This window comes from Ranitomeya imitator, chromosome 7 (genome assembly GCF_032444005.1).
Source record: "Ranitomeya imitator isolate aRanImi1 chromosome 7, aRanImi1.pri, whole genome shotgun sequence".
Taxonomy (NCBI): domain Eukaryota; kingdom Metazoa; phylum Chordata; class Amphibia; order Anura; family Dendrobatidae; genus Ranitomeya; species Ranitomeya imitator.
In genome coordinates this window covers 176,117,527-176,144,344 of record NC_091288.1, presented here as the reverse complement: position 1 = coordinate 176,144,344, position 26,818 = coordinate 176,117,527, and the positions used below count along the sequence as shown (strand labels likewise).

General features: G+C 42.5%; 1 protein-coding gene across 3 annotated transcripts in view; it reads left to right on the top strand.

Moving 5' to 3' along the window:
• Nucleotides 1-26,818, top strand: part of SNX29 (sorting nexin 29) — a 597,835-nt gene that overhangs the window by 247,973 nt on the left and 323,044 nt on the right. For all 3 annotated transcript variants that reach the window (XM_069734084.1, XM_069734083.1, XM_069734082.1), the window contains one exon: nucleotides 26,563-26,666. In XM_069734084.1, coding sequence (XP_069590185.1) covers nucleotides 26,563-26,666 — 104 coding nt within the window. The remainder of the gene's footprint in view (nucleotides 1-26,562; nucleotides 26,667-26,818) is intronic.

Sequence of the window (26,818 nt, the reverse complement as noted above, 5' to 3'; positions counted from 1 at the left end):
ACCGTGACTAAACGCATGGAGATCATATGAAGGTGCCTGCTGTTTCTGACAGCAGGGCACCCGGGACTGTCAACACCGATCATAGACTGGAGCATAGCAGCGACACCGTCGCCAGGCCCTGCTCTGATTGGTGCGATCGGATGATAATGTTGATTGCACCAATCAGAGTGCACATAGGCGATCTGACCTCAGTATGACCGCCCTGCACTTTCTCATTCTAGCTTAGGTCTTGTACTGAGTGGTAATACTGCTCTTCTGTCACGCTTTGCAGGGCCTTGTGGTGCCACTGACTTTTTGACGCCTGTGGCATCACTGCTGGTGTTGCTGCTGTTGAAGAATATAGACATTCCTGATCCTCCTCTGGTTCATTCCTGAACCCTCATCATTCCTAGTCCACCCAAATCCCCCTCTTGTTCCCACTCTGTCCCACTCTCTAGCCCCTCCCAATCCCCCATGCTGCTCTCGAGCACTGATCAGTACTTGATCGCTTGATTTTTTTTCAATTTTTTTATGGTCATGCGTCCTGCAGCCACCGAGTGCTGATCAGTGACACAAATCACTGATCGGCACTCGTGCTCGCTGTTTTCCAGGACTTTTTTTTGTCCCTATCTATTCCCCCCTTTCCTTTGCAGCACCTCCATACGAGCTTGCTACAGCCGCCGAGGCACAGAAGAATAAAAAAAAAAAAATATTTAGATTAGTTGATGGGACTAGATTAGGAACAGTAAAAATATATCATAGTAATCTGTGTCTACTACAATATTTTTTACTGAATTTAGTGAGGGTTAGTGTCAGATAGTAAAGCATAACATTTTTTTATGAAAGATTAGGGATAGTAAAAATATATCGTAGTAATTGGCATCTACTACAATATTTTGTACTGAATTTAGTCAAGGTTAGTGTCAGAAATAAAGAATCACATCTGTGCGTGCGTCTTACAGCCCTTGAGTGCTGTTTTTTGTGTGAAACAAGAATTAAAAAAATGTTGATTATTTAATAGGACTAGATTAGGGACAGTAAAAATATACTGTAGTAATCAGCGACTACTGCGGTATTTCTTACTGAATATAATCATGGTTAGTGTCAGATGGTTGCAGACACTCAGTAATTTTTTTTTACTGTGTAAGTTTGTTTTTTATTTGACCAAATTTTTATATTTTTATTTTATTTTTATCTTTTACTTTCTAGATTATTTTCTTCCTTATTTTTTTTCTTCTAAATAAAAAAGTTTACACCAAACGCTGACTGGCACACACCTAAATAAAATTTGGTACACATACAAACATCGCATACATGAAAAAATGTCCCATTCATCCCAAACCCAGTATTCAGCCGAGAAGGCATATGCCTTCCCTGCCTCCAACACTGATAGTGAGGAAGAGGATTCCACCTTCCTTTTATTTTTCCACCTCCTCCTCTTCCTCAAGTGATACTGAAATGCCATGCAGACGCCCCAGCACAGAAAACCTGCCCCCCCCATGGACATCACCTCTTGAAAATTATGAGCCTCACATTCCTGATTTTGTGGCTCAATCAGGAATTAAATTTGACACTACCAGCCTCAATGAAATTGAATTTTTCAAATGTCTTTTCCTCTGAGGGTTTTGGAACTCTCATGGTGTTCCAGACAAATTTGTACGCACAACAATTTTTATCCCAAAATCCCACTTCATCATTTACTATCTGGACCTCTCATGGGTTTACCGCAACAGAGAGGAGCCAGAAGACCGCAGCGTCTGATTTCTCCTACTCCTGCACTGATTAGAAGCACTTCACCTTCATATTAAATGGTGTAAATTTATTTTAGCAGTGCAGGGGTTAATCTGCTCAGTTGAGAGTTCCTGGAAGCTTTCCTGTGTTAGGCTACGTTCACACTAGCGTTGCGCCGCCCTGCGTCGGCGACGCAACGCGCGACGCACGGAAAAACGCGCGCAAACGCGCGCAAAAACGCGCGCGTTTTGCGACGCGTGCGTCGTTTTTTGACGAAATCGGACGCAAGAAAAATACAACTTGTAGCGTTTTCTTGCGTCCGACGCTAGCGTCTAAAACGACGCACGTGTCGGAAAACGCGTGCAAAAAGACGCACGCGTCCCCTATGTTAAACATAGGGGCGCGTCGCCGCTGCGTCGCCGACGCAACAGCGACGCGACGCTAATGTGAACGTAGCCTTAAGGCTCTCAGCTGTGCACTGTTGGCTACTCCCATCTCCTATATAAACTGGGTACTGGTGAGCAGTCATTGTCAGAGATTGCTTTTGCTGCATGGCTGGAGGTTGTTGTTGGTTGTTATTGTAGAATGCATTTGGAATTATCTGTGAGTGTTGCTAGGTTTTGAGTATGTGATAATTCCCTTTCTTCTCCTTCTGTGGTTTAACCCCATCCTTCACTTCCCGGTGTTTACCTCTGTTGTTTATGTGTGTATATTTGTATGATTGGTATTTTCCATCATCCCTAAATTTACTAGTCCATAGATGAGTGGAAGACTCTTAAATAGTCATTCATACACAGACCAGGTTTGTCGGGGCAGGTGTAGCATTTATAAGTAGTGTCCTTATATATCCTCCTTCTGTAGCACACTTTGTACCTTTTTTGCAACCTTCCTCTCTTTGAAGTTTGAGAGACCTCACTTGGGGAAATGTTGCCCTAATACACTATGGGCACCTTCAGTTTTGGAAGTACTGGGGCCCGTTTCTTCTTGAGTGCAAAATACTAAGGCCTTGATGACTACCTCCTGGAACTGAAGGAAAGGTCTTGATTTGGCCTGTACATAGTCATAGCACAAAAGAGTTATATATTGCCATTTGTACAATGTGCACGTCCAGCTTCTTGTACCACACATTGGCTTTTCTCATGGCACTGAACAGCTGGAGGACTTGATCAGAGAAAACACCTCCCCCAATGTTCTTGTACCCTAGTACACAGATTGGCTTATGGACCTGTGTAGAGGTATCTTGTACAATGGTTTGGGCGCTGAAATCACCATCTTTGGTAGACAAGAAAAGGAAACCCTTCTCCTTGACACCAGCATGTTGTCACTGCATTGTGCTGTGCTCTCACCCTTCCTGAGCAGCTTCCCAATTAGCATCCTCAGAAGGTATCTCTGAATTTTGAGGACAGTACCACATACTGTGGTCGCTCGCGCAGAGAGGGACTTGAAGAGTGGGATTCTGGCATAAAAGTCATCTAGATACTGGTGATAACCTTGATCTAGCAGGGGGTGAACTAATTAATTCCCACACAATTTTGTCACTGCCAGGATACCGGGGCATTTAGGGGGCTGAATCCGGGAGCCCTTCCCTTCATAAACCCTAAACCTGTGATTGTACCCTGAGGTATTCTCACACAGTTCTCAGTAGAGTTTAATTCTGTACCTGTTCCTCTTACTGGGCAGGTACTGCAGGAATCTGAGCATCCCCTTGAAATGAATTAGGGACTCATCCATGTAGATGTTCCTTTGGGGAACTTACACCTCAGCAAACCTGTTGCTAAAGTGCTTAGTGACCAGCCAAACTTTGAAAAGCCGATCAAAATTTGGGTCATCTTGGTGAAGACATTGTGTATTATCACTGTAATGCAAAAATTTGTGTTTGGCATCAAGGCTTGTCTGGGACATAGCAATGCAGAACAGTAGAGTGTTATACTAAACATCAACACTACAATAATGCTGAATTTCTGGCTTCTTCACTATCCCTATGTGAAGAACAAAGCACCAAAACATCATCATTTCAATGACATCTACAGGGATCTTGTCCTGTTGTCTGGTGTTTCAGGACCAGGGGCTCCTTCCCTGTTCCTAACACTACCTTGCCTGTTGCCTGGTTTACGTCTGATTGTGAAGATGACAGGGCCAAGTACCTTGGCTTAGCTCCTGAATCCACCCTCCATCTGTACCCTTCCGCACTCAAGGAAGAGCTGAGTAGTAGTGTACCGTAATACACCAACCAGGCTAACAAGTTAATACAAACAGTTATGACTTACACAGCTCACATATGCCAACCTCATGCGTTTATAGACACCTCATATGCCAACCTAATACACTCTACACTACTCACGTATGCCACCACATTAAAAAAAATCACATACCAGGAAAACACTAGATCAGTTCTAATATAGGGTTATTTGTAGGGGGGTTTCCAGTGTTTCAGCACATCAGGGGTTCTCCAAACGTGACATGATGCCCACAGACCATTCCATGAAAGTCTGCTTTTCAAATGTCACTCCGTCCTTTCTGAGCCCTGTTGTGTGCCCAAACAGTAGTTTAGCACCAGATATGGGGTATCAGCGTACTCAGGAGAAATTGCACAACAGACTCTGGGGTCCTTTCTCTCCCTTTTCCCTTGTGAATATATAAAAAAAAATGGAGGCTAAAAACATTTTTGTGGGAAAATTTCTATTTTTTTCTTAATTTTCATGGCTCCACCCTATAAATTTTTGTTAAACGGCGGGGCGGGGGGGCGGGGGGGGGGGGGTCCACTATCGATTTTAGTCAATTTTGCAGTCAAAAAGTCAAACGGTACTCCTTTCATCTGAGCCATGCTGTCCCGCAAAACAGTAGTTTTCTCCCATATATGGGGTATCTGAATACTCAGGAGAAATTGCACAGCGCATTTTGGGGTCCATTTTCTCCTGTTACCCTTGTGAAAATAAAAAAAACTTGGGTGCAAAGTAACATTTTTGTGAAAAAAGTGAAATGTTGATTTTTTTTTTCCTTCCACAATGCTTTAGTTTTTATGAAGCATAGGAAAGGTTAATAAACTTCTTGAATGTGGTTTTGAGCACCTTGAGGTGTGCAGATTTAAAATGGTGTCAATTTTGGGTGTTTTCTGTCAAATAAAAAATGGTTTTGTAAATGTTGTTGGAAAAATAAGAAATTACTGATCAACTTACAAACTCCTCTTTTTCGAACAAAAAAAAAGTCTCAAAAATTGTTCTAATGTAAAGTAGACATGTAGGAAATGTTGTTTATTAATTATTTTGCGTGACATAACTCTCTGGTTTAAGGGCATAAAAATAAAAGTTTTAAAATTGCGAAATGTTCGCCAAGTTTCCAATATTCGGCAAATAAACGCAAGTCTAATATCTAAGAAATGAAGTACAATATGTCACAGAATCGGTGGGATCTGTTGAAGCATTCCAGTGTTATTATCTTATAAAGTGACACTGTACAGAATTGTAAAATTTGGCCTGGTCATGAAGGTGAAAACAGGCTTGTGGGGGTGAAGAGGTTAAAGAGTAATATTTAAAAGTGTTGCAGTTAATCCATATTCTTTTATTAGCAGCTAAGCTTTGCCTTTTGGTGAAAATCAACTCTAACCAAGAATTTCTCTAAAATGATAATGCTTTAATTACATTTTTACAGAGCTTATGTTGTCTTTTGGTATATTGATTTGTATTTGTCGGCATATATAGCCGAAATGTTGGGTAGATCCCAGTTGTAATATTCTCCTGAGAGATTAAACATGTAATCGAATCTTAAGTAAAATGAACTTCTTTTTCTTATCTTGAGAATAAAAAAAAAACATTAAACTATCTAACTTTTGCAAAAATATGGACAAGTGTAGGGGGAGATTTGCACGTTCTTATAACATATTTTCTTCCTTTGTTTATGTAAAGTACCATTTCAACTAGTTGGACATACTATGTTCTCTATGATTATATAATACTGCTTTTATTTGGCATATTAATACCTTGATGTGAACATGATGTGTTTTTACATTAAAAATAACAAAAAGAAGTGTTGAAGGAGTTGTCCGGCCTTAGGATACAAGACTACAGTCATACTATACTATGCGACTGCACACTTGTGGATCCTCACATTGTGCACTGTGGCAAGAGTGTGACCACAAGTATGTGATTTGCATACATGCGGTCACGTGCCGACTAGACGTACAGTACAGACCAAAAGTTTGGACACACCTCATCTAAAGATTTTTCTGTATTTTCATGATTATGAAAATTGTACATTTACACTGAAGGAATCAAAACTATAAATTAACACAAGTGGAATTATACACTTAACAAAAATGTGTGAAACAACTGACAATATGTCTTTTATTCTATGTTCTTCAAAGTAGCCTCTTTTTGCTTTCATGACTGCTTTGCACACTCTTGGCATTCTCTTGATGAGCTTCAAGAGGTAGTCACCGGGAATGGTTTTCACTTCACGGGTGTGCCCTGTCAGGTTTAATAAGTGGGATTTCTTGCCTTATAAATGGGGTTGGGACCATCAGTTGTGGTGTGCAGAAGTCTGGTGGATACACAGCTGATAGTCCTACTGAATACACTGCTGGAATTTGTATTATGGCAAGAAAAAAGCAGCTAAGTAAAGAAAAATGAGTGGCCATCATTACTTTAAGAAATGAAGGTCAGTCAGTCTGAAAAATTGGGAAAACTTTGAAAGTGTCCCCAAGTGCAGTGGCAAAAACCATCAAGCGCTACAAAGAAACTGGCTGACATGAGGACCGCCCCAGGAAAGGAAGACCAAGAGTCACCTCTGCTTCTGAGGATAAGTTTATCTGAGTCACCAGCCTTAGAAATCGCAGGTTAACAGCAGCTCAGATTAGAGACCAGGTCAATGCTACACAGCGTTCTAGCAGCAGACACATCTCTACAACAACTGTTAAGAGGAGACTTTGTGCAGAAGGCCTTCATGGTAAAATAGCTGCTAGGAAACCACTGCTAAGGACAGGCAACAAGCAGAAGAGACTTGTTTGGGCTAAAGAACACAAGGAATGGACATTAGACCAGTGGAAATCTGTGCTTTGGTCTGATGAGTCCAAATTTGAGATCTTTGGTTCCAACCACCGTGTCTTTGTGCGACGCAGAAAAGGTGAACGGATGGGCTCTATGTGCCTGGTTCCCACCGTGAAGCATGGAGGAGGAGGTGTGATGGCGTGGGGGTGCTTTGCTGGTGACAGTTGGGGATTTATTCAAAATTGAAAGCATACTGAACCAGCATGGCTACACAGCATCTTGCAGCGGCATGCTATTCCATCGAGTTTGCGTTTAGTTGGACCATCATTTATTTTTCAACAGGATAATGACCCCAAACACACCTCCAGGCTGTGTAAGGGCTATTTGACCAAGAAGGAGAGTGATGGGGTGCTATGACAGATGACCTAGCCTCCACAGTCACCAGACCTGAACCCAATCGAGAAGGTTTGGGGTGAGCTGGACCACAGAGTGAAGGCAAAAGGGCCAACAAGTGCTAAGCATCTCTGGGAACTCCTTCAAGATTGTTGGAAGACCATTCCCTGTGACTACCTCTTGAAGCTCATCAAGAGAATGCCAAGAGTGTGCAAAGCATTCATCAAAGCAAAAGGTGGCTACTTTGAAGAACCTAGAATATAAGACATAATTTCAGTTGTTTCACACTTTTTGTTAAGTAAATAATTCCACATGTGTTAATTCATAGTTTTGATGCCTTCAGTGTGAATGTACAATTTTCATAGTCATGAAAATATAGAAAAATCTTTAAATGAGAAGGTGTGTCCAAACTTTTGGTCTGTACTGTATATCGAGCGAGGCTGGGCATGTCTAGTTGGAATGTGGCTGGAAGTATGACTTGCGGTCACATGTACTTCTGCTCCTGGCACCTCAGAATTCTCACGGCGTGCAAGTTCACAAGTCTGCAGTCACATAGAATGGCTGCAGACTTGTACCATAAATCCAGACAACCCCTTTAAAGAATGACTAATCCTATTTCGAGAAGCTGTAATCAATTTCTCCTGCAGTGAGACGTGTTATAAAAAAGTATTCACATGCAAATATTTTGATTAAACTATAAATGTGAAGTCCATACTGCTGCTTCCGATCATAATTTCTGCTAATTAGTGTGAGGCTGGTTCTGCTTCTCGGCACTCCCCATAACCTTCGGGGACGTTGCGTTAATTCTTTAAAATATTCAATATTCTTACCTGCTTTTCAACTTGTAAATGTTACGTATCAGGAAAAAAAAATCATTCCCAAATAACAAAACCGTAATAGTAAAACAATGGTGCACAATATGAGTTAATCCTTTGGTATAGATATTGGTATTAGTATATTATCCCATATGTGAAATGTTACATTCCTTCACTTCTGTTCTCAGATTCAGATTTCTACCTCGAGATAAATGTGAAAGGTGCCTTTAGAATGAATGATTACATGGAACAGTTTCATTACTTTCTTTGTGACCTTTACATTTTTTCTACAGTCATTTTTACAGACCTGAGTGATCACCTTCTTATAGAAGGCGAGTGTGAAATGTACAACAATTACCTTGTCGAGAATAGTGGCGCTGTCTTCTCTATGATACTATGCTGCCATACTGTGGTGACGGACAACAGTGTATAGAACGATACTTTAAAATCAAAATTTGTAAAACACCTTTACATTTGAGGCATCTGTTTTATTAAATGTTTTTTCTCCCTCATATGAGAGCAGCATAATGTAAAAAAGAGACCCTGATTCCAGAGATTTACTGGGTGCAGCAGTTGTGACCCAGAGTTTTTAGATGTGTCACGTAGCAGAGCTCAAAAATCTGACCCAGCACAACTTTCTGTGTACATTGTCTATAGACAGTAAGCTGTTAATCAAAGGAGTGGGCGTGGTTATGCGCTTGGTCTAGGCTAGTCTAGGTAGGGATAATCTCCAAGTGATAAAACCTTCATTGTAAGTAAACAGCACACAGCCTAATAAATGACACATCCCTGAATTCAGTGTTTTAACCTTTGCGTCATGTTGTCCTCAAATCACATATTAAAAATCTACTGATAGAATCCCTTTTAGTCTTTTCACTGAATTGATTAACTTACACCTTCATTCAACCATATTTTTGACACCTGCTTTCTAAGATGATTTGGGATATACCTCCATCAGCTAGTGTGTAGGTGATCATATATATTGGACAATGGTCAGCTGAACCCGCTGATTTTTGGGGAAGAGAATCAAATGTGTATTAGATGTTTGACTCATGTCAGGGAAAGATTGGGCATGTTGAATTTCAACATGCCCCATTTTTGTTCTTAAAGGAGATTGACCCCATTACAGGTGTCTGGCATTGGTTTATTCCCCTCACTCCTATCGTAACACTTGCTTGGCCGACCCAAAGTACATATTTATGGGGGGGGGGGGGGTTCAATAAAAATAGCTATGAGACTAACAAGTTCTCGCGAACAAATATTGAATGTGAATGTTCGTTTTTAGATAAATCACATTTAAAAAAACTGCGCCATGGTATAAGGCCTCAAGCACAACAGGATGATTTGCCCGGGAGCGGTGTCGCCGTGTGGGGTTCTGTATGGTACTTTATTACAGAGAAATGCTTAGAAATAAAGCATCTCAGGGAACCGCAATTTCTTTTTTACTTTCTGATTCATATGTAATTCATGAATAATAACCTCTGGAAGTTTCTAGATTAAATCGGTACAGAAGAGCCCAATAGAAGTCTATTTTTGCCATATCTTGGGTCCATACAATTCAGAGCTTGCATCTTACCATGATACACCTGTGTGAATGGAGACTGGGAATTCCAGTCCATGAATAGTTTTCATATGACTAATCTTAACACTTATCACACGTGATAAAAAAATATTCAGTAATGTTCCGTCATTTCTTTACTTACACTGGAATTACAGTATTTACATGATCAACCTAAGGGGCAAAATGTTCTCGGTGTTGGCTGAGAAGTCAGTGCAAGCTGCAAGCACTGGTATGACTATGTATAAAAGGGAATCTGTCAAATTGATTTATTTACGCACCTTCCTACCACTAAACTGTTGGTCAGGTTGCTCACTGAAGGATAATATCATCCATGTCTTTTACATATGCAGTCTCTTACTTCCTTACTGCAAAATTATTGCTTTAATTTTTATGCAAATAAAGCTTAAATGCTCTGGGTGTGTCAAGGCGCTTCCCAAACTTATGCTTTTCTGGCTCTATCTCCTGCCTACCCTCACCTTTTTTTGCTTGACTACCAGGTTTGGCTTGACTACACAGTAGTCCAGTAAATGGTAGTATGGGAATATAGCCAGAAAGGCAAAGTGTCACTCTGTGATTGTTGGTGTTTAGGGAAAGGAGCAGTGAACCGTCCCTAGGTCTGGGGCCCTAACTGTCCCTGCTCCCAAAGGTACCTCTAAAGGTGAGGAGGTTTGGGCCACCAGCCTTGCTGTTCTCCTGCTATTCCCTAAGCTGTTCCCTCCCCTGACAGATATACTAGTAAGATAGACAGGGATAAAAGAAAGCAACAAACATACATACACCAAAGGTAGAGAGGTATTTAGGGAAGGATAGGAATGTACCATCCAAATGAAAATATGACAATGAGGAAAGCATACACCCAAAAACAGCACGCAACAATCTTTAGTAGCAACAGCGATCTCCAATTCAGCACAGCGTCTCCAAAGAGCTAGGAAGCAAAGCTTTCACTGGCAAGGAAGAGAAGGTCTGGCCAAGTTTAATAGGGAGAGATAAGCAGGCGAAATGGAGCTGCATTTTTCAGACCAGCATAGAAAGGGTTGTTAACTTCTTCAGCACCAAAGGAAACAAAATCAATTAATATGGGTCACAAATGCACAGGCTAAATGGAAGATCTGTGATTCACAATACGTACTGATCTTCGAACCCCAGATCCGCCAGGAGGACGTGACACAGATGCTTGGGAAGTTCTTTGACAGTCTTAGAGCATTTAAGCCTCATTTGTTTGTCTATGAATTAACACAACAATTAATTATTCAAAGATCAAAAGATTGTATCAGGTTTGGTTGCCATAATCTTTCAGAGAGCAACATGATCATATAAACAGTTTGGGGGGGCTTGCATCATTCTGACAGATTCCCTGTAAGCTCTTTTTGAGCTTTGGTCGGGGAAGATTCAGTCATTGGCATATTCAGACAATTTTTAAATTACAAAGTAGTTACATAGTTACATAGTTATTAAGGTTGATGGAAGACTATAAGTCCATCTAGTTCAACCCATAGCCTAACCTAACATGCCCTAACATGTTGATCCAGAGGAAGGCAAAAAAAACCCATGTGGCAAAGAGTAAGCTCCACATTGGGGAAAAAAATTCCTTCCCGACTCCACATACGGCAAACAGACTAGTTCCCTGGATCAACGCCCTATCAAGGAATCTAGTGTATATACCCTGTAACATTAAACTTTTCCAGAAAGGTATCCAGTCCCCTCTTAAATTTAACCCCTTCCCGACCCATGACGCCACGTAGGCGTCATGAAAGTCGGTGCCATTCCGACCCATGACGCCTATGCGGCGTCATGGAAAGATCGCGTCCCTGCAGATCGGGTGAAAGGGTTAACTCCCATTTCACCCGATCTGCAGGGACAGGGGGAGTGGTAGTTTAGCCCAGGGGGGGTGGCTTCACCCCCTCGTGGCTACGATCGCTCTGATTGGCCGTTGAAAGTGAAACTGCCAATCAGAGCGATTTGTAATATTTCACCCATTATAACGGGTGAAATATTACAATCCAGCCATGGCCGATGCTGAAATATCATCGGCCATGGCTGGAAATACTAGTGTGCCCCCACCCCACCCCTCCGATCGCCCCCCCACCCCCCCCGATCTGGCCGGTACACTGCTCCGGCTCCCCTCCGCCCTGTGCTCCGCTCCCCCCCGTGCTCTTGTCCGCTCCCCCCATGCTCCAATCACCCCCCCGTGCTCCAATCACCCCCCCTGCACTCCGATCCACCCCCCCCGTGCTCCGTTCCACCCCCCCGTGCTCCATTCCAGCCCCCCCGTGCTCCGTTCCACGCCCCCCGCGCTCCGTTCCACCCCTCCCGCGCTCCGATTCCCCCCCCCCCCCGTGCTCCGATCCCCCCCCCCCGTGGTCCCCCCCCACCCTATCATACTTACCGATCCAGCCGTGGTCCCGTCCGTCTTCTCCCGGGCGCCGCCATCTTCCAAAATGGCGGGCGCATACGCAGTGCGCCCGCCGAATCTGCCGACTGGCAGATTCGTTCCAAAGTGCATTTTGATCACTGAGATATAATCTATCTCAGTGATCAAAATAAAAAAAATAATAAATGACCCCCCCCCCCCTTTGTCACCCCCATAGGTAGGGACAATAAAAAAATAAAGAAATTTTTTTTTTTCCACTAATGTTAGAATAGGGTTAGGGGTAGGGTTAGGGCTAGGGCTAGGGCTAGGGTTAGGGGTAGGGTCAGGGCTAGGGGTAGGGGTAGGGTTAGGGGCTAGGGGTAGGGGTAGGGTTAGGGCTAGGGTTAGGGCTAGGAATGTGCACACGTATTCTGGTCCTCTGCGGATTTTTCCGCTGCGGATTTGATAAATCCGCAGTGCTAAACCGCTGCGGATTTATGGCGGATTTACCGCGTTTTTTTCTGCGCATTTCACTGCGGTTTTACAATTGCGATTTTCTATTGGAGCAGTTGTAAAACCGCTGCGGAATCCGCACAAAGAAGTGACATGCTGCGGAATGTAAACCGCTGCGTTTCCGTGCAGTTTTTCCGCAGCATGTGTACAGCGATTTTTGTTTCCCATAGGTTTACATTGAACTGTAAACTCATGGGGAAACTGCTGCGGATCCGCAGCGTTTTCCGCAGCGTGTGCACATACCTTTAGAATTAGGCTATGTGCACACTGTGCGGATTTGGCTGCGGATTGGCTGCTGCGGATTCGCAGCAGTGTTCCATCAGGTTTACAGTACCATGTAAACATATGAAAAACCAAATCCGCTGTGCCCATGGTGCGGAAAATACCGCGCGGGAACGCTGCGTTGTATTTTCCGCAGCATGTCAATTCTTTGTGCGGATTCCGCAGCGTTTTACACCTGTTCCTCAATAGGAATCCGCAGGTGAAATCCGCACAAAAAACACTGGAAATCCGCGGAAAATCCGCAGGTAAAACACAGTGCCTTTTACCCGCAGATTTTTCAAAAATGGTGCGGAAATATCTCACACGAATCCGCAACGTGGGCACATAGCCTTAGGGTTAGGGTTGGAATTAGGGTTGTGGTTAGGGTTAGGGGTGTGTTGGGGTTAGTGTTGTGGTTAGGGGTGTGTTGGGGTTAGGGTTGTGATTAGGATTATGGCTACAGTTGGGATTAGGGTTAGGGGTGTGTTGGGGTTAGTGTTGGAGTTAGAATTGAGGGGTTACCACTGTTTAGGCACATCAGGGGTCTCCAAACGCAACATGGCGCCACCATTGATTCCAGCCAATCTCGTATTCAAAAAGTCAAATGGTGCTCCCTCACTTCCGAGCCCTGACGTGTGCCGAAACAGTGGTTTACCCCCACATATGGGGTACCAGCATACTCAGGACAAACTGCGCAACAATTACTGGGGTCCAATTTCTCCTGTTACCCTTGTGAATCTAAAAAAATGCTTGCTAAAACATAATTTTTGAGGAAAGAAAAATGATTTTTTATTTTCACGGCTCTGCGTTGTAAACGTCTGTGAAGCACTTGGGGGTTCAAAGTGCTCACCACATATCTAGATAAGTTCCTTGGGGGGTCTAGTTTCTAAAATGGGGTCACTTGTGGGGGGTTTCTACAGTTTAGGCACACCAGGGGCTCTGCAAACGCAACGTGACACCCGCAGACCATTCCATCAAAGTCTGCATTTCAAAAGTCACTACTTCCCTTCTGAGCCCCGACGTGTGCCCAAACAGTGGTTTACCCCCACATATGGGGTATCAGCGTACTCAGGACAAACTGGACAACAATATTTGGGGTCCAATTTCTCCTATTATCCTTGGCAAAATAGGAAATTCCAGGCTAAAAAATCATTTTTGAGGAAAGAAAAATTATTTTTTATTTTCATGGCTCTGCGTTATAAACTTCTGTGAAGCACCTGGGGGTTTAAAGTGCTCAATATGCATCTAGATAAGTTCCTTGGGGGGTCTAGTTTCCAAAATGGGGTCACTTGTGGGGGAGCTCCAATGTTTCGGCACACAGGGGCTCTCCAAACGCGACATGGTGTCCGCTAACAATTGGAGCTAATTTTCCATTCAAAAAGTCAAATGGCGCGCCTTCTCTTCCGAGCCCTGCCGAGTGCCCAAACAGTGGTTTACCCCCACATATGAGGTATCGGCGTACTCGGGAGAAATTGCCCAACAAATTTTATGATCCATTTTATCCTACTGCCCATGTGAAAATGAAAAAATTGAGGCGAAAAGAATTTTTTTGTGAAAAAAAATTACTTTTTCATTTTTACAGATCAATTTGTGAAGCACCTGAGGGTTTAAAGTGCTCACTAGGCATCTAAATTAGTTCCTTGGGGGGTCTAGTTTCCAAAATGGGGTCACTTGTGGGGGAGCGCCAATGTTTAGGCACACAGGAGCTATCCAAACGCGACATGGTGTCCGCTAACGATGGAAATAATTTTTCATTCAAAAAGTCAAATGGCGCTCCTTCCCTTCCGAGCCTTACCATGTGCCCAAACAGTGGTTTACCTCCACATGTGAGGTATTGGTGTACTCAGGAGAAATTGCCCAACACATTTTAGGATCCATTTTATCCTGTTGCCCATGTGAAAATGAAAAAATTGAGGCTAAAAGAATTTTTTTGTGAAAAAAAAGTACTTTTTCATTTTTACGGATCAATTTGTGAAGCACCTGGGGGTTCAAAGTGCTCACTATGCATCTAGATAAGTTCCTTGGGGCGTCTAGTTTCCAAAATGGGGTCACTTGTGGGGGAGCTCCAATTTTTAGGCACACGGGGGCTCTCCAAACGTGACATGGTGTCCGCTAAAGAGTGCAGCCAATTTTTGATTCAAAAAGTCAAATGGCGCTCCTTCCCTTCCAAGCCCTGCCGTGCGCCCAAACAGTGGTTTACCCCCACATATGAGGTATCAGCGTACTCAGGACAAATTGGACAACAACTTTCGTGGTTCAGTTTCTCCTTTTACCATTGGGAAAATAAAAAAATTGTTGCTAAAAGATAATTTTTGTGACTAAAAAGTTAAATGTTCATTTTTTCCTTCCATGTTGCTTCTGCTGCTGTGAAGCACCTGAAGGGTTAATAAACTTCTTGAATGTGGTTTTGAGTACCTTGAGGGGTGCAGTTTTTAGAATGGTGTCACTTTTGGGTATTTTCAGCCATATAGACCCCTCAAACTGACTTCAAATGTGAGCTGGTCCCTAAAAAAAATGGTTTTGTAAATTTCATTGTAAAAATGACATCGCTGGTCGAATTTTAACCCTTATAACTTCCTAACAAAAAAAAATTTTGTTTCCAAAATTGTGCTGATGTAAAGTAAACATGTGGGAAATGTTATTTATTAACTATTTTGTGTCACATATCTCTCTGGTTTAACAGAATAAAAATTCAAAATGTGAAAATTGCGAAATTTTCAAAATTTTCGCCAAATTTCCGTGTTTATCACAAATAAATGCAGAATTTATTGACCTAAATTTACCACTAACATGAAGCCCAATATGTCACGAAAAAACATTCTCAGAACCGCTAGGATCCGTTGAAGCGTTCCTGAGTTATTACCTCATAAAGGGACACTGGTCAGAATTGCAAAAAACGGCAAGGTCTTTAAGGTCAAAATAGGCTGGGTCTTGAAGGGGTTAAGTAATTAATCACAGCATCATACGGCAGAGAGTTCCATAGTCTCACTGCTCTTACAGTAAAGAATCCGCGTCTGTTATTATGCTTAAACCTTTTTTCCTCCAAACGCAGAGGATGCCCCCTTGTCCCTGTTTCAGGTCTATGATTAACCCCTTTACCCCCAAGGGTGGTTTGCACGTTAATGACCGGGCCAATTTTTACAATTCTGACCACTGTCCCTTTATGAGGTTATAACTCTGGAACGCTTCAATGGATCCTGGTGATTCTGACATTGTTTTCTCATGACATATTGTACTTCATGACAATGGTAAAAATTATTTGATAGTACCTGCGTTTATTTGTGAAAAAAACGGAAATTTGGCGAAAATTATGAAAATTTCGCAGTTTTCCAACTTTGAATTTTTATGCAATTAAATCACAGAGATATGTCACACAAAATACTTAATAAGTAACATTTCCCACATGTCTACTTTACATCAGCACAATTTTGGAACCAAAATTTTTTTTTGTTAGGGAGTTATAAGGGTTAAAAGTTGACCAGCAATTTCTCATTTCTACAACACCATTTTATTTTAGGGACCACATCTCATTTGAAGTCATTTTGAGGGGTCTATATGATAGAAAATACCCAAGTGTGACACCATTCTAAAAACTACACTCCTCAAGGTGCTCAAAACCATATTCAAGAAGTTTATTAACCCTTCTGGTGCTTCACAGGAATTTTTTGAATGTTTAAATAAAAATGAACATTTAACTTTTTTTCACAAAAAATTTAATTCAGCTCCAATTTGTTTTATTTTACCAAGGGTAACAGGAGAAAATGGACCCCAAACATTGTTGTACAATTTGTCCTGAGTATGCCAATACCCCACATGTGGGGGTAAACCACTGTTTGGGCGCATGGCAGAGCTCGGAAGCGAAGGAGTGCCATTTGACTTTTCAATGCAAAATTGACTGGAATTGAGATGGGACGCCATGTTTCGTTTGGAGAGCCCCTGATGTGGCTAAACATTGAAACCCCCCACAAGTGACACCATTTTGGAAAGTAGACCCCTAAGGAACTTATCTAGAGGTGTGGTGAGCACTTTGACCCAACAAGTGCTTCACAGAAGTTTATAATGTAGAACCGTAAAAATAAAAAATCATATTTTTTCACAAAAATTATCTTTTCGCCCCCAATTTTTTATTTTCCCAAGGGTAAGAGAAGAAATTGGACCCCAAAAGTTGTTGTACAATTTGTCCTGAGTACGCTTATAGCCCATATGTGGGGGTAAACCACTGTTTGGGCGGATGGGAGAGCTCGGAAGGGAAGGAGCGCCGTTTGACTTTTCAATGCAAAATTGACAGGAATTGAGATGGGACGTCATGTTGCGTTTGAAGAGCCACTGATGTGCCTAAACATTGAAACCCCCCACAAGTGACACCATTTTGGAAAGTAGACCCCCTAAGGAACTTATCTAGAGGTGTGGTGAGCACTTTGACCCACCAAGTGCTTCACAGAAGTTTATAATGCAGAGCCGTAAAAATAAAACAAAATTTTTTTCCCACAAAAATTATTTTTTTAGCCCCCAGTTTTGTATTTTCCTGAGGGTAACAGGAGAAATTGGACCCCAAAATTTGTTGCCCAATTTGTCCTGAGTGCGATGATACACCATATGTGGGGGGAACCACTGTTTGGGCACATGGGAGGGCTCAGAAGGGAAGGAGTGCCATTTGAATGCAGACTTAGATGGAATGGTCTGCAGGTGTCACATTGCGTTTGCAGAGCCCCTAATGTACCTAAACAGTAGAAACCCCCCACAAGTGACACCATTTTGGAAAGTAGACCCCCTTAGGAACTTATCTAGATGTGTGCTGAGCGCTTTGACCCACCAAGGGCTTCACAGAAGTTTATAATGGAGAGCCGTAAAAATAAAACAAAAATTTTTTCCCACAAAAATTATTTTTTAGCCCCCAGTTTTGTATGTTCCCGAGGGTAACAGGAGAAATTCGACCCCACAATTTGTTGTCCAATTTGTCCTGAGTGCGCTGATACCCCATATGTGGGGGGGAACCACTGTTTGGGCGCATGGGAGGGCTCGGAAGGGAAGGAGCTCCATTTGGAATGAGGACTTAGATGGAATGGTCTGCAGGTGTCACATTGCATTTGCAGAGCCCCTAATGTACCTAAACAGTAGAAACCTCCCACAAGTGACACGATTTTGGAAACTAGACCCCCTAAGGAACTCATCTAGATGTGTTGTGATAGCTTTGAACCCCCAAGTGTTTCACTACAGTTTGTAACGCAGAGCCGTGAAAATTTAAAAAAAAAATCTTTCCCCCCAAAATTATTTTTTAGCCCCCAGTTTTGTATTTTCCCGAGGGTAAGAGGAGAAATTCGACCCCAAAAGTTGTTGTCCAATTTGTCCTGAGTACGCTGATACCCCGTATGTTGGGGGAAACCAACGTTTGAGCGCATGGCAGAGCTCGGAAGGGAAGGAGCGCCATTTGGAATGCAGACTTAGATGGAATGGTCTGCAGACGTCACATTGCGTTTGCAGAACCCCTAATGTACCTAAACAGTAGAAACCCCCCACAAGTGACCCCATATTGGAAACTAGACCCCCCAGGGAACTAATCTAGATGTGTTGTGAGAACTTTGAACCCCCAAGTGTTTCACTACAGTTTATAACGCAGAGCCGTGAAAATAAAAAATCTTTTTTTTTCCCACAAAAAATATGTTTTAGCCCCGAGTTTTGTATTTTCCCAAGGGTAGCAGGAGAAATTGGACCCCAAAAGTTGTTGTCCTATTTGTCCTGAGTACGCTGATACCCCATATGTTGGGGTAAACCCCTGTTTGGGCACACGGGAGAGCTCGGAAGGGAAGAAGCACTGTTTTACTTTTTCAACGCAGAATTGGCTGGAATTGAGATCGGACGCCATGTCGCGTTTGGAGAGCGCCTGATGTGCCTAAACAGTGGAAACCCCCCCAATTATAACTGAAACCCTAATCCAAACACATCCCTAACCCTAATCCCAACAGTAACCCTAACCACACCTCTAACCCTGACACACCCCTAACCCTAATCCCAACCCTATTCCCAACCGTAAATGTAATCTAAACCCTAACTGTAACTTTAGCCCCAACCCAAACTGTAGCCCTAGCCCTAACCCTAGCCCTAACCCTAATCCTAACCCTAGCCCTAACCCTAGCCCTAACCCTAGCCCTAACCCTAACCCTAGCCCTAACCCTAGCCCTAACCCTAACCCTAGCCCTAACCCTAGCCCTAACCCTAGCCCTAACCCTAGCCCTAACCCTAACCCTAGCCCTAACCCTAACCCTAACCCTAGCCCTAACCCTAACCCTAGCCCTAACCCTAGCCCTAACCCTAGCCCTAACTCTAACCCTAGCCCTAATGGGAAAATGGAAATAAATACATTTTTTTAATTTTTCCCTAACTAAGGGGGTGATGAAGGGGGGTTTGATTTACTTTTATAGCGGGTTTTTTTAGCGGATTTTTATGATTGGCAGCCGTCACACACTGAAAGACGCTTTTTATTGCAAAAAATATTTTTTGCGTTACCACATTTTGAGAGCTATAATTTTTCTATATTTTGGTCCACAGAGTCATGTGAGGTCTTGTTTTTTGCGGGACGAGTTGATGTTTTTATTGGTAATATTTTCGGGCACGTGACATTTTTTGATCGCTTTTTATTCCGATTTTTGTGAGGCAGAATGACCAAAAACCAGCTATTCATGAATTTCTTTTGGGGGAGGCGTTTATACCGTTCCGCGTTTGGTAAAATTGATGAAGAAGTTTTATTCTTCGGGTCAGTACGATTACAGCGACACCTCATTTATATCATTTTTTTATGTTTTGGCGCTTTTATACGATAAAAACTATTTTATAGAAAAAATAATTATTTTTGCATCGCTTTATTCTCAGGACTATAACTTTTTTATTTTTTTGCTGATGATGATGTATGGCGGCTCGTTTTTTGCGGGACAAGATGACGTTTTCAGCGGTACCATGGTTAGTTATATCTGTCTTTTTGATCGCGTGTTATTCCACTTTTTGTTCGGCGGTATGATAATAAAGCGTTGTTTTTTGCCTCGTTTTTTTTTTTTTTTTTTCTTACAGTGTTTACTGAAGGGGTTAACTAGTGGGCCAGTTTTATAGGTCGGGCCGTTACGGACGCGGCGATACTAAATATGTGTACTTTTATTGTTTTTTTTTTTATTATTTAGATAAAGAAATGTATTTATGGGAATAATATTTTTTTTTTTTTTTTTCATTATTTTGGAATATTTTTTATTATTTTTTTTTACACATTTGAAATTTTTTTTTTTTACTTTTTTACTTTGTCCCAGGGGGGGACATCACAGATCAGTGATCTGACAGTTTGCACAGCACTCTGTCAGATCACTGATCTGACATGCAGCGCTGCAGCCTTCACAGTGCCTGCTCTGAGCAGGCTCTGTGAAGCCACCTCCCTCCCTGCAGGACCCGGATCCGTGGCCATCTTGGATCTGGGGCTGGAGGGAGCAGGGAGGGAGGTGAGACCCTCGCAGCAACGCGATCACATCGCGTTGCTGCGGGGGGCTCAGGGAAGCCCGCAGGGAGCCCCCTCCCTGCGGGAAGCTTCCCTGTACCGCCGGCACATCGCGATCATCTTTGATCGCGGTGTGCCGGGGGTTAATGTGCCGGGGGCGGTCCGTGACCGCTCCTGGCACATAGTGCCGGATGTCAGCTGCGATAAACAGCTGACACCCGGCCGCGATCGGCGGCGCTCCCCCCGTGAGCGCTGCCGATCGCATATGACGTACTATTGCGTCCTTGGGAAGTAAAGCCCACCCCACATGGACGCAATAGTACGTCTAATGGCAGAAAGGGGTTAAAAAGATCATCAGAAAGGTCTTTGTACTGTCCCCTCATATATTTATACATTAAAATAAGATCACCCCTTAGTCTTCGTTTTTTCAAACTAAATAGCCCCAAGTGTAATAACCTATCTTGGTATTGCAGACCCCCCAGTCCTCTAATAACCTTGGTCACTCTTCTCTGCACCTGCTCTAGTTCAGCTATGTCTTTCTTATACACCGGAGACCAGAACTGTGCACAGTATTCTAAGTGTGGCCGAACTAGTTACTTGTATAGAGGTAAAATTATGTTCTCCTCATGAGCATCTATGCCTCTTTTAATGCATCCCATTATTTTATTTGCCTTTGTAGCAGCTGCCTGACACTGGCCACTGAACCTGAGTTTGTCATCCACCCATACACCCAGGTCTTTTTCATTGACGGTTTTGCCTAGAGTTTTAGAATTAAGCACATAGTTATAAATCTTATTACTTCTACCCAAGTGCATGACCTTACATTTATCCCCATTAAAGCTCATTTGCCATTTATCAGCCCAAGCTTCTAGTTTACATAAATCATCCTGTAATATAAAATTGTCCTCTTCTGTATTGATTACCCTGCAGAGTTTAGTGTCATCTGCAAATATTGAAATTCTACTCTGAATGCCCCCTACAAGGTCATTAATAAATATGTTAAAATGAAGAGGGCCTAATACTGACCCCTGTGGTACCCCACTGCTAACCGCTACCCAGTCCGAGTGTGCTCCATTAATAACCACCCTTTGTTTCCTATCCCTGAGCCAGCTCTCAACCCACTTACACATATTTTCCCCTATCCCCATTATTCTCATTTTATGTATCAACCTTTTGTGTGGCACCGTATCAAAAGCTTTTGAAAAGTCCATATACACTATGTCCACTGGGTTCCCTTGGTCCAATCCGGAACTTACCTCTTCATAGAAACTGATCAAATTAGTCTGACATGAACGGTCCCTAGTAAACCCGTGCTGATACTGGGTCATGAGGTTATTCCTCTTCAGATACTCCAGTATAGCATCCCTTAGAATTCCCTCCAGGATTTTACCCACAGTAGAGGTTAAGCTTACTGGCCGATAATTTCCGAGTTCAGTTTTTGTCCCCTTGTTGAATATTGGCACCACATTTGCTATACGCCAGTCCTGTGGTACCGACCCTGTTATTATGGAGTCTTTAAAGATTAAAAATAATGGTCTATCAATGACTGTACTTAATTCCTGCAGTAATCGGGGGTGTATCCCATCCGGGCCCAGACATTTGTCAATTTTAGTGATTTTTAGACGCCGCCGGACTTCCTGCTGGGTTAAGCAGGTGACATTTAATTGGGAATTTTTATCACTAGTCATTTTGTCTGCCATGGGATTTTCTTTTATAAATACTGATGAAAAAAAGTCATTTAGCATATTGGCTTTTTCCTCATCCTCATCCACCATTTCACCCAGACTATTTTTACGGGGGCCAACACTATCATTTTTTAGTTTCTTACTATTTATGTAGTTAAAGAATATTTTGGGATTATTTTTACTCTCTCTGGCAATGAGTCTCTCTGTCTCAATCTTTGCTGCCTTGATTTGCTTTTTACAGAATTTATTTAATTTTTTGTATTTATTTAATGCCTCCTCACTACCCACTTCCTTTAATTCTCTAAATGCTTTCTTTTTGTCACTTATTGCGCCCCTTACAGCTCTATTTAGCTACTTTATTTTATAGTGTTTGTGACTAGTGTTAAAGGGATCATCCTGGACTATTTTGTTTTCTTACTGTTGTCTCAAGAACTAACAGGCAGGTATTTGTTACCTACCTGCCTGTTGTGCAAGGCGCCAATCTGAGCCTGCAAAGAGTGGTCACAGATGACTCCTGCCAGGCGAGTTGTCCACTTTTGCCGACTTTACATTGTCAGGGCAGTGGCTTCTCTTCTCATCTGCTCTGCTCTGTTGATGGTGCGTGACTGCTGATATCATGCTGATTGACAGCTAGCTCCTCACTGCCTAACTTCAGTTAGCTGGCTATCAATCAGTATGACGTTGGCACTCATTCTCCATCAACAACAGAACTGTTGGAAGAGGAAGAGCTTCCGTGTTGATGTGAAGCATCAGAATCGCTGGCAGGAGCGGTCAGTAACTTCGTTGAGCCGGTGCCGGGTAGAACTGGCACATAGGTAGCAACTACCTGCTTGTTAGTTTTTGGGCCCATAGTAAAAGCAAATAAAATAGTCCTGGATAACCCTTTTAACAAAAATTTGCACAAAACCCACAAGCTTTCATACAGGTTTATACAAACTATCAATATACATTTTGTTACCAAATGTAGGAAGCAGGCAACAAAATTAAAAACTTGTCGGCTGTATTGGAGATTATTTGCTGACAGGCATGGAAAACAACCGGTACTGAATTAACACTAGACTTCCTCGCACCCCTTACACTCCCGTGTATCTGTGGTGGGGATTATTCCTCCTGACTGAGCCTAGAAACACAGTATAAGATATGACAACCGTGAATGACGATCCACATTTGCCAGTTGACTTTGGATTACGGAAACCTATAGAGAGCCTTCCATAACGGAATCATTCCAGCACAGAGGATCACTGGGAAGGAACCTAAATGATGTGTGCCATTAAACATCAAGAAAAATGTCAGTTTGTAAGATGGATGAACATATAAATATTCACTTTTTCTTTTCCGGTGCTCCATTGTTTTCAACAAGGTGTCAAATCTCAAAGAGACATTATAGTATTATCATATTTTCAGCCACATGTCTTAAATGTGTCTTACGATGGGTAGTTTAATTGATGACACAGAAAATTCCAGAAGTTTCGTACCCTTAAGCAGCACATTAATTGAAACAACTGCAGAGCAAAAATATAATGTAGCCTCAAGCCATATGAAAGACTGTTGTTCAGCTGCCCGATGAGTTCCCCTGTTTGTTAAAGAACATTTTCCTGGAACATTTCCCTAGAATTTTTTTTTTTTTTTACTATGGTCGTAAAAAAGGAGGAAGGGGATTTATGTCTGGGAGAAGAAAGGACTCTGCCCTCATTTACATTTGGTGTGGCGGTTCTCTATGGTGAGGTCCACTTGGGGCCTGTCCTTGTGAGGACAGGAGTTACACAGGGGCATACAGGGTAGATAGTGCATTCCCAGCCCTGCCTCTATTTCACAACCCCGGACCTCATCTTTAGGCTGTGTGCACACGTTGCTGATTTTTCGCCTTTTTTTATGCGTTTTTTTCACTATAAAAACGCTATAAAACTGCAAAAAAACAGCATACAATATGCATCCGATCATTTTGAATGAATTCTGCATGTTTTGTGCACATGATGCGTTTTTTTCCGCGAAAAAAACGTATCATGGTAAAAAACGCAGCATGTTCATTAATTTAGCGTTTTTTTGTGGATTTCCTACTATAAAATGCATTGGGAAATGTCCGGAAAAAAAATCGCATCAAAAACGCATTAAAAATGTGGCAAAAAGCGGCAAAAATGCGCAAAAAAAACGCATGCAGATTTCTTGCAGAAAATTTCAGGTTTTTCGCAGGAATTTTCTGCAAGAAATCCTGAACGTGTGCACATAGCCTTACAGCTGGAAGTATACTACTGTCTGTCATCTTTGGTGAGATCAATCCAAATTTTAATTCTGAGCACTGGTTCAATAGAGCACTTTTTTTGTTGTGTGTGTCGTATTTTGGGTGTACAAGATTTTAATACAGGAAAGAAATACATCCTGGTACCTAATGGCCATCAGGGTACCGCTGTCTAGTACAATGAGGGCTGTGCTAAATTTCTCCAATGAAATTTGTCCCCAAACATTTTCTGACCCACTGCCAAACCGGTCATGCTGGAGGATGTTTCAGGCAGCAGAATGTTCTCCATGGTGTCTCCAGACTCTGCCACGTCTGTCACGTGGGCTCAGTGTGAACCTGCTCTCAACCATGAAGAGCACAGGTCGCCAATGCTGAATCTGCCAACCTTGGTGTTCTTTGGCAAATGCCATTCGCCCTGTTCGGTGTTGGGCTGTAAGCACATCACTCACTTGTGGATGTCGGGCCCTAATACCAGCCTCATGGAGTTTGTTTCTGAGAGATTTAGCAGACACATGGATGTTAATGGCCTTCTGAAGGTCATTTTGCAGGGCTCTGGCACTGCTCCTCCTGTTCCTCCTTACACTAAGGAGGAGGTAGCGGTCCTCCTGCTGGGTAGTTGCCCTCATCCGACCCCCTCCATGTCTCCTGGTGTACTGCCCTGTCTTCTGGTACAGTATGTGCTCCATACTCTGGATACTGTTCTGACAGGCACAACTACCCTTCTTGCCACAGCTTACATTGATGTGCCATTCTGGATGAGCTCCACTACCTGAGCAACTTCTGTGGGTTATAGACACTGCCTCATGCTACTGAACCTCTAGGGATGAGAGCAATGACGAAATGCAAAAGAGACCAAAACAACAATCAAAAAGGATGAGAACAGATAAATGGTTTATGGTCACCACCTGCAGAACCACTCCTTTATAGAGGTCAAGCCGGAGTTGTGATTTCCTTCTCTTGCAATCCTACAAGCAGCTCTCACTGAAATTTAGCTTGGCTTTCCAGACCTTATCTTGACCTTTACTGTTCCTGCTAACTGCCTTCTTAGCCTTCTCCTGCTTTGTAGGCCTCCATCATTTTCAGAGTGCTATGCAGCTGTGTAGAAGAGCCCATGGATTCTGCTTTTTTTTGGTACAAGGTTAGAGGACGCTGGGTTTTTATAAAGCTGGGAAATTTGCATCACCTGCCTTTCCTAACAATGATAGTGAATAAGCCATAACCCTAAGAGACTAATTAAGGTCTGATACCTTGGTCAAAGTTATCTGAGCAAACAAATCTCCAAAGACATACTGATAGGGAATTTAGATTGTGAGCCCCATCCGCAACAGTGATGATAATGTGTGCAAACTGTAAAGCGCTGCGGAATGTGTTAGCGCTATATAAAAATAAAGATGATTATTATTGTTAAGGTTGCCCAAACTTTTGCATCAGCCCTTTTTGTAATTTTATAAAAATGTTAAAAAATTACTATTTTTTTCTGGCTAAAATACAAATGAATTGTGTCATCTTTACTGGCTGTAGCTCTTTTGGAGATCATTTAATCTTCAACTTAAACCCGATATTTACCCTGGTTACCAGCGTAAACGTAAAAAAAAGCAAACACTACATACGTACATTCCGGTGTCTGTCCCCCGGCGCTCTGCTTCTCTGCACTGTGTAAGTGCCGGCCGGAAAGCACAGCGGTGACGTCACCGCTGTGCTCTGCTTTACGGACGCCCGGCGCTGACAGTGCAGGGAAGCAGAACGCCGGGGGACAGAGACCGGAATGTAAGTATGTAGTGTTTGTTTTTTTTTTACGTTTACGCTGGTAACCAGGGTAAACATCGGGTTACTAAGCACGGCCCTGCGCTTAGTAACCCGATGTTTACCCTGGTTACCAGTGAAGACATCACTGAATCGGCGACACACACGCTGATTCAGCGATGTCTGCGGGAGATCCAGCGACGAAATAAAGTTCTGGACTTATTGCTCCGACCAACGATGTCACAGCAGGATCCTGATCGCTGCTGCATGTCAAACACAACGATATCGTTATCCAGGACGCTGCAACGTCACGGATCGCTAGCGATATCGTTGTTAAGTTGGTCAGTGTGAAGGTACCTTTACATTTGAAAAGAATATAATTGTTTTTCCTTTTTTTATATGTGAGAAAAACTGAAGTCACTCATCAGATTCATAGATCAAACCAATGAATTTCAGCACCTTTTTTAAGGTCAAAAGAACCAATGAGGGGTTCTTGCTCCTTTTTTTTAGGTAGCACGTGTTCAGAAGCAACAGAAATATGAAGGACAGAATACAGATGTACTGATCAGTGTAACTGTGAATCCACCACTAAGATGAGATAAAACACTTACTATGAAGAAGCAAAGCTGGCCTATATGTGTCTGTGCCTTTCTATCATTCTGATCTTCTCTCCAAATACTTCAATAGGCTTCTGAAACTAATTCTTCAGTGAGCTGGCAGTCTGTCTTGTTTTGACCAAGGTGCAGTTTCACTGTTTTTCACAAGTTCAGGAGGCAGGGTGAGAAAAAGCTGCTCACCCGTGGAGAATAAGGCTGATTTCTCTGATCATTTCTTTGCAGCTTTCCCAAACCTTCGAAATATTGATGGAGAAATTCTTCTTGAAGTAAAGCCAGTGGTGGACCACGATGAATTAGCCAATTCATATGAACGCAAGCTCATAGAGGTAAATCAAGCCGGTGTAACGAGTCCTGTGTGTTTTATTAATGCTATGAACATCTGAGAACTATTATTTTAGAACATACGGTAAGTTCTTTTTTAGAATCCCCGTAACTGAGATGCATAAATCACCAATGTAATAATAGGAAGGTTTCATAA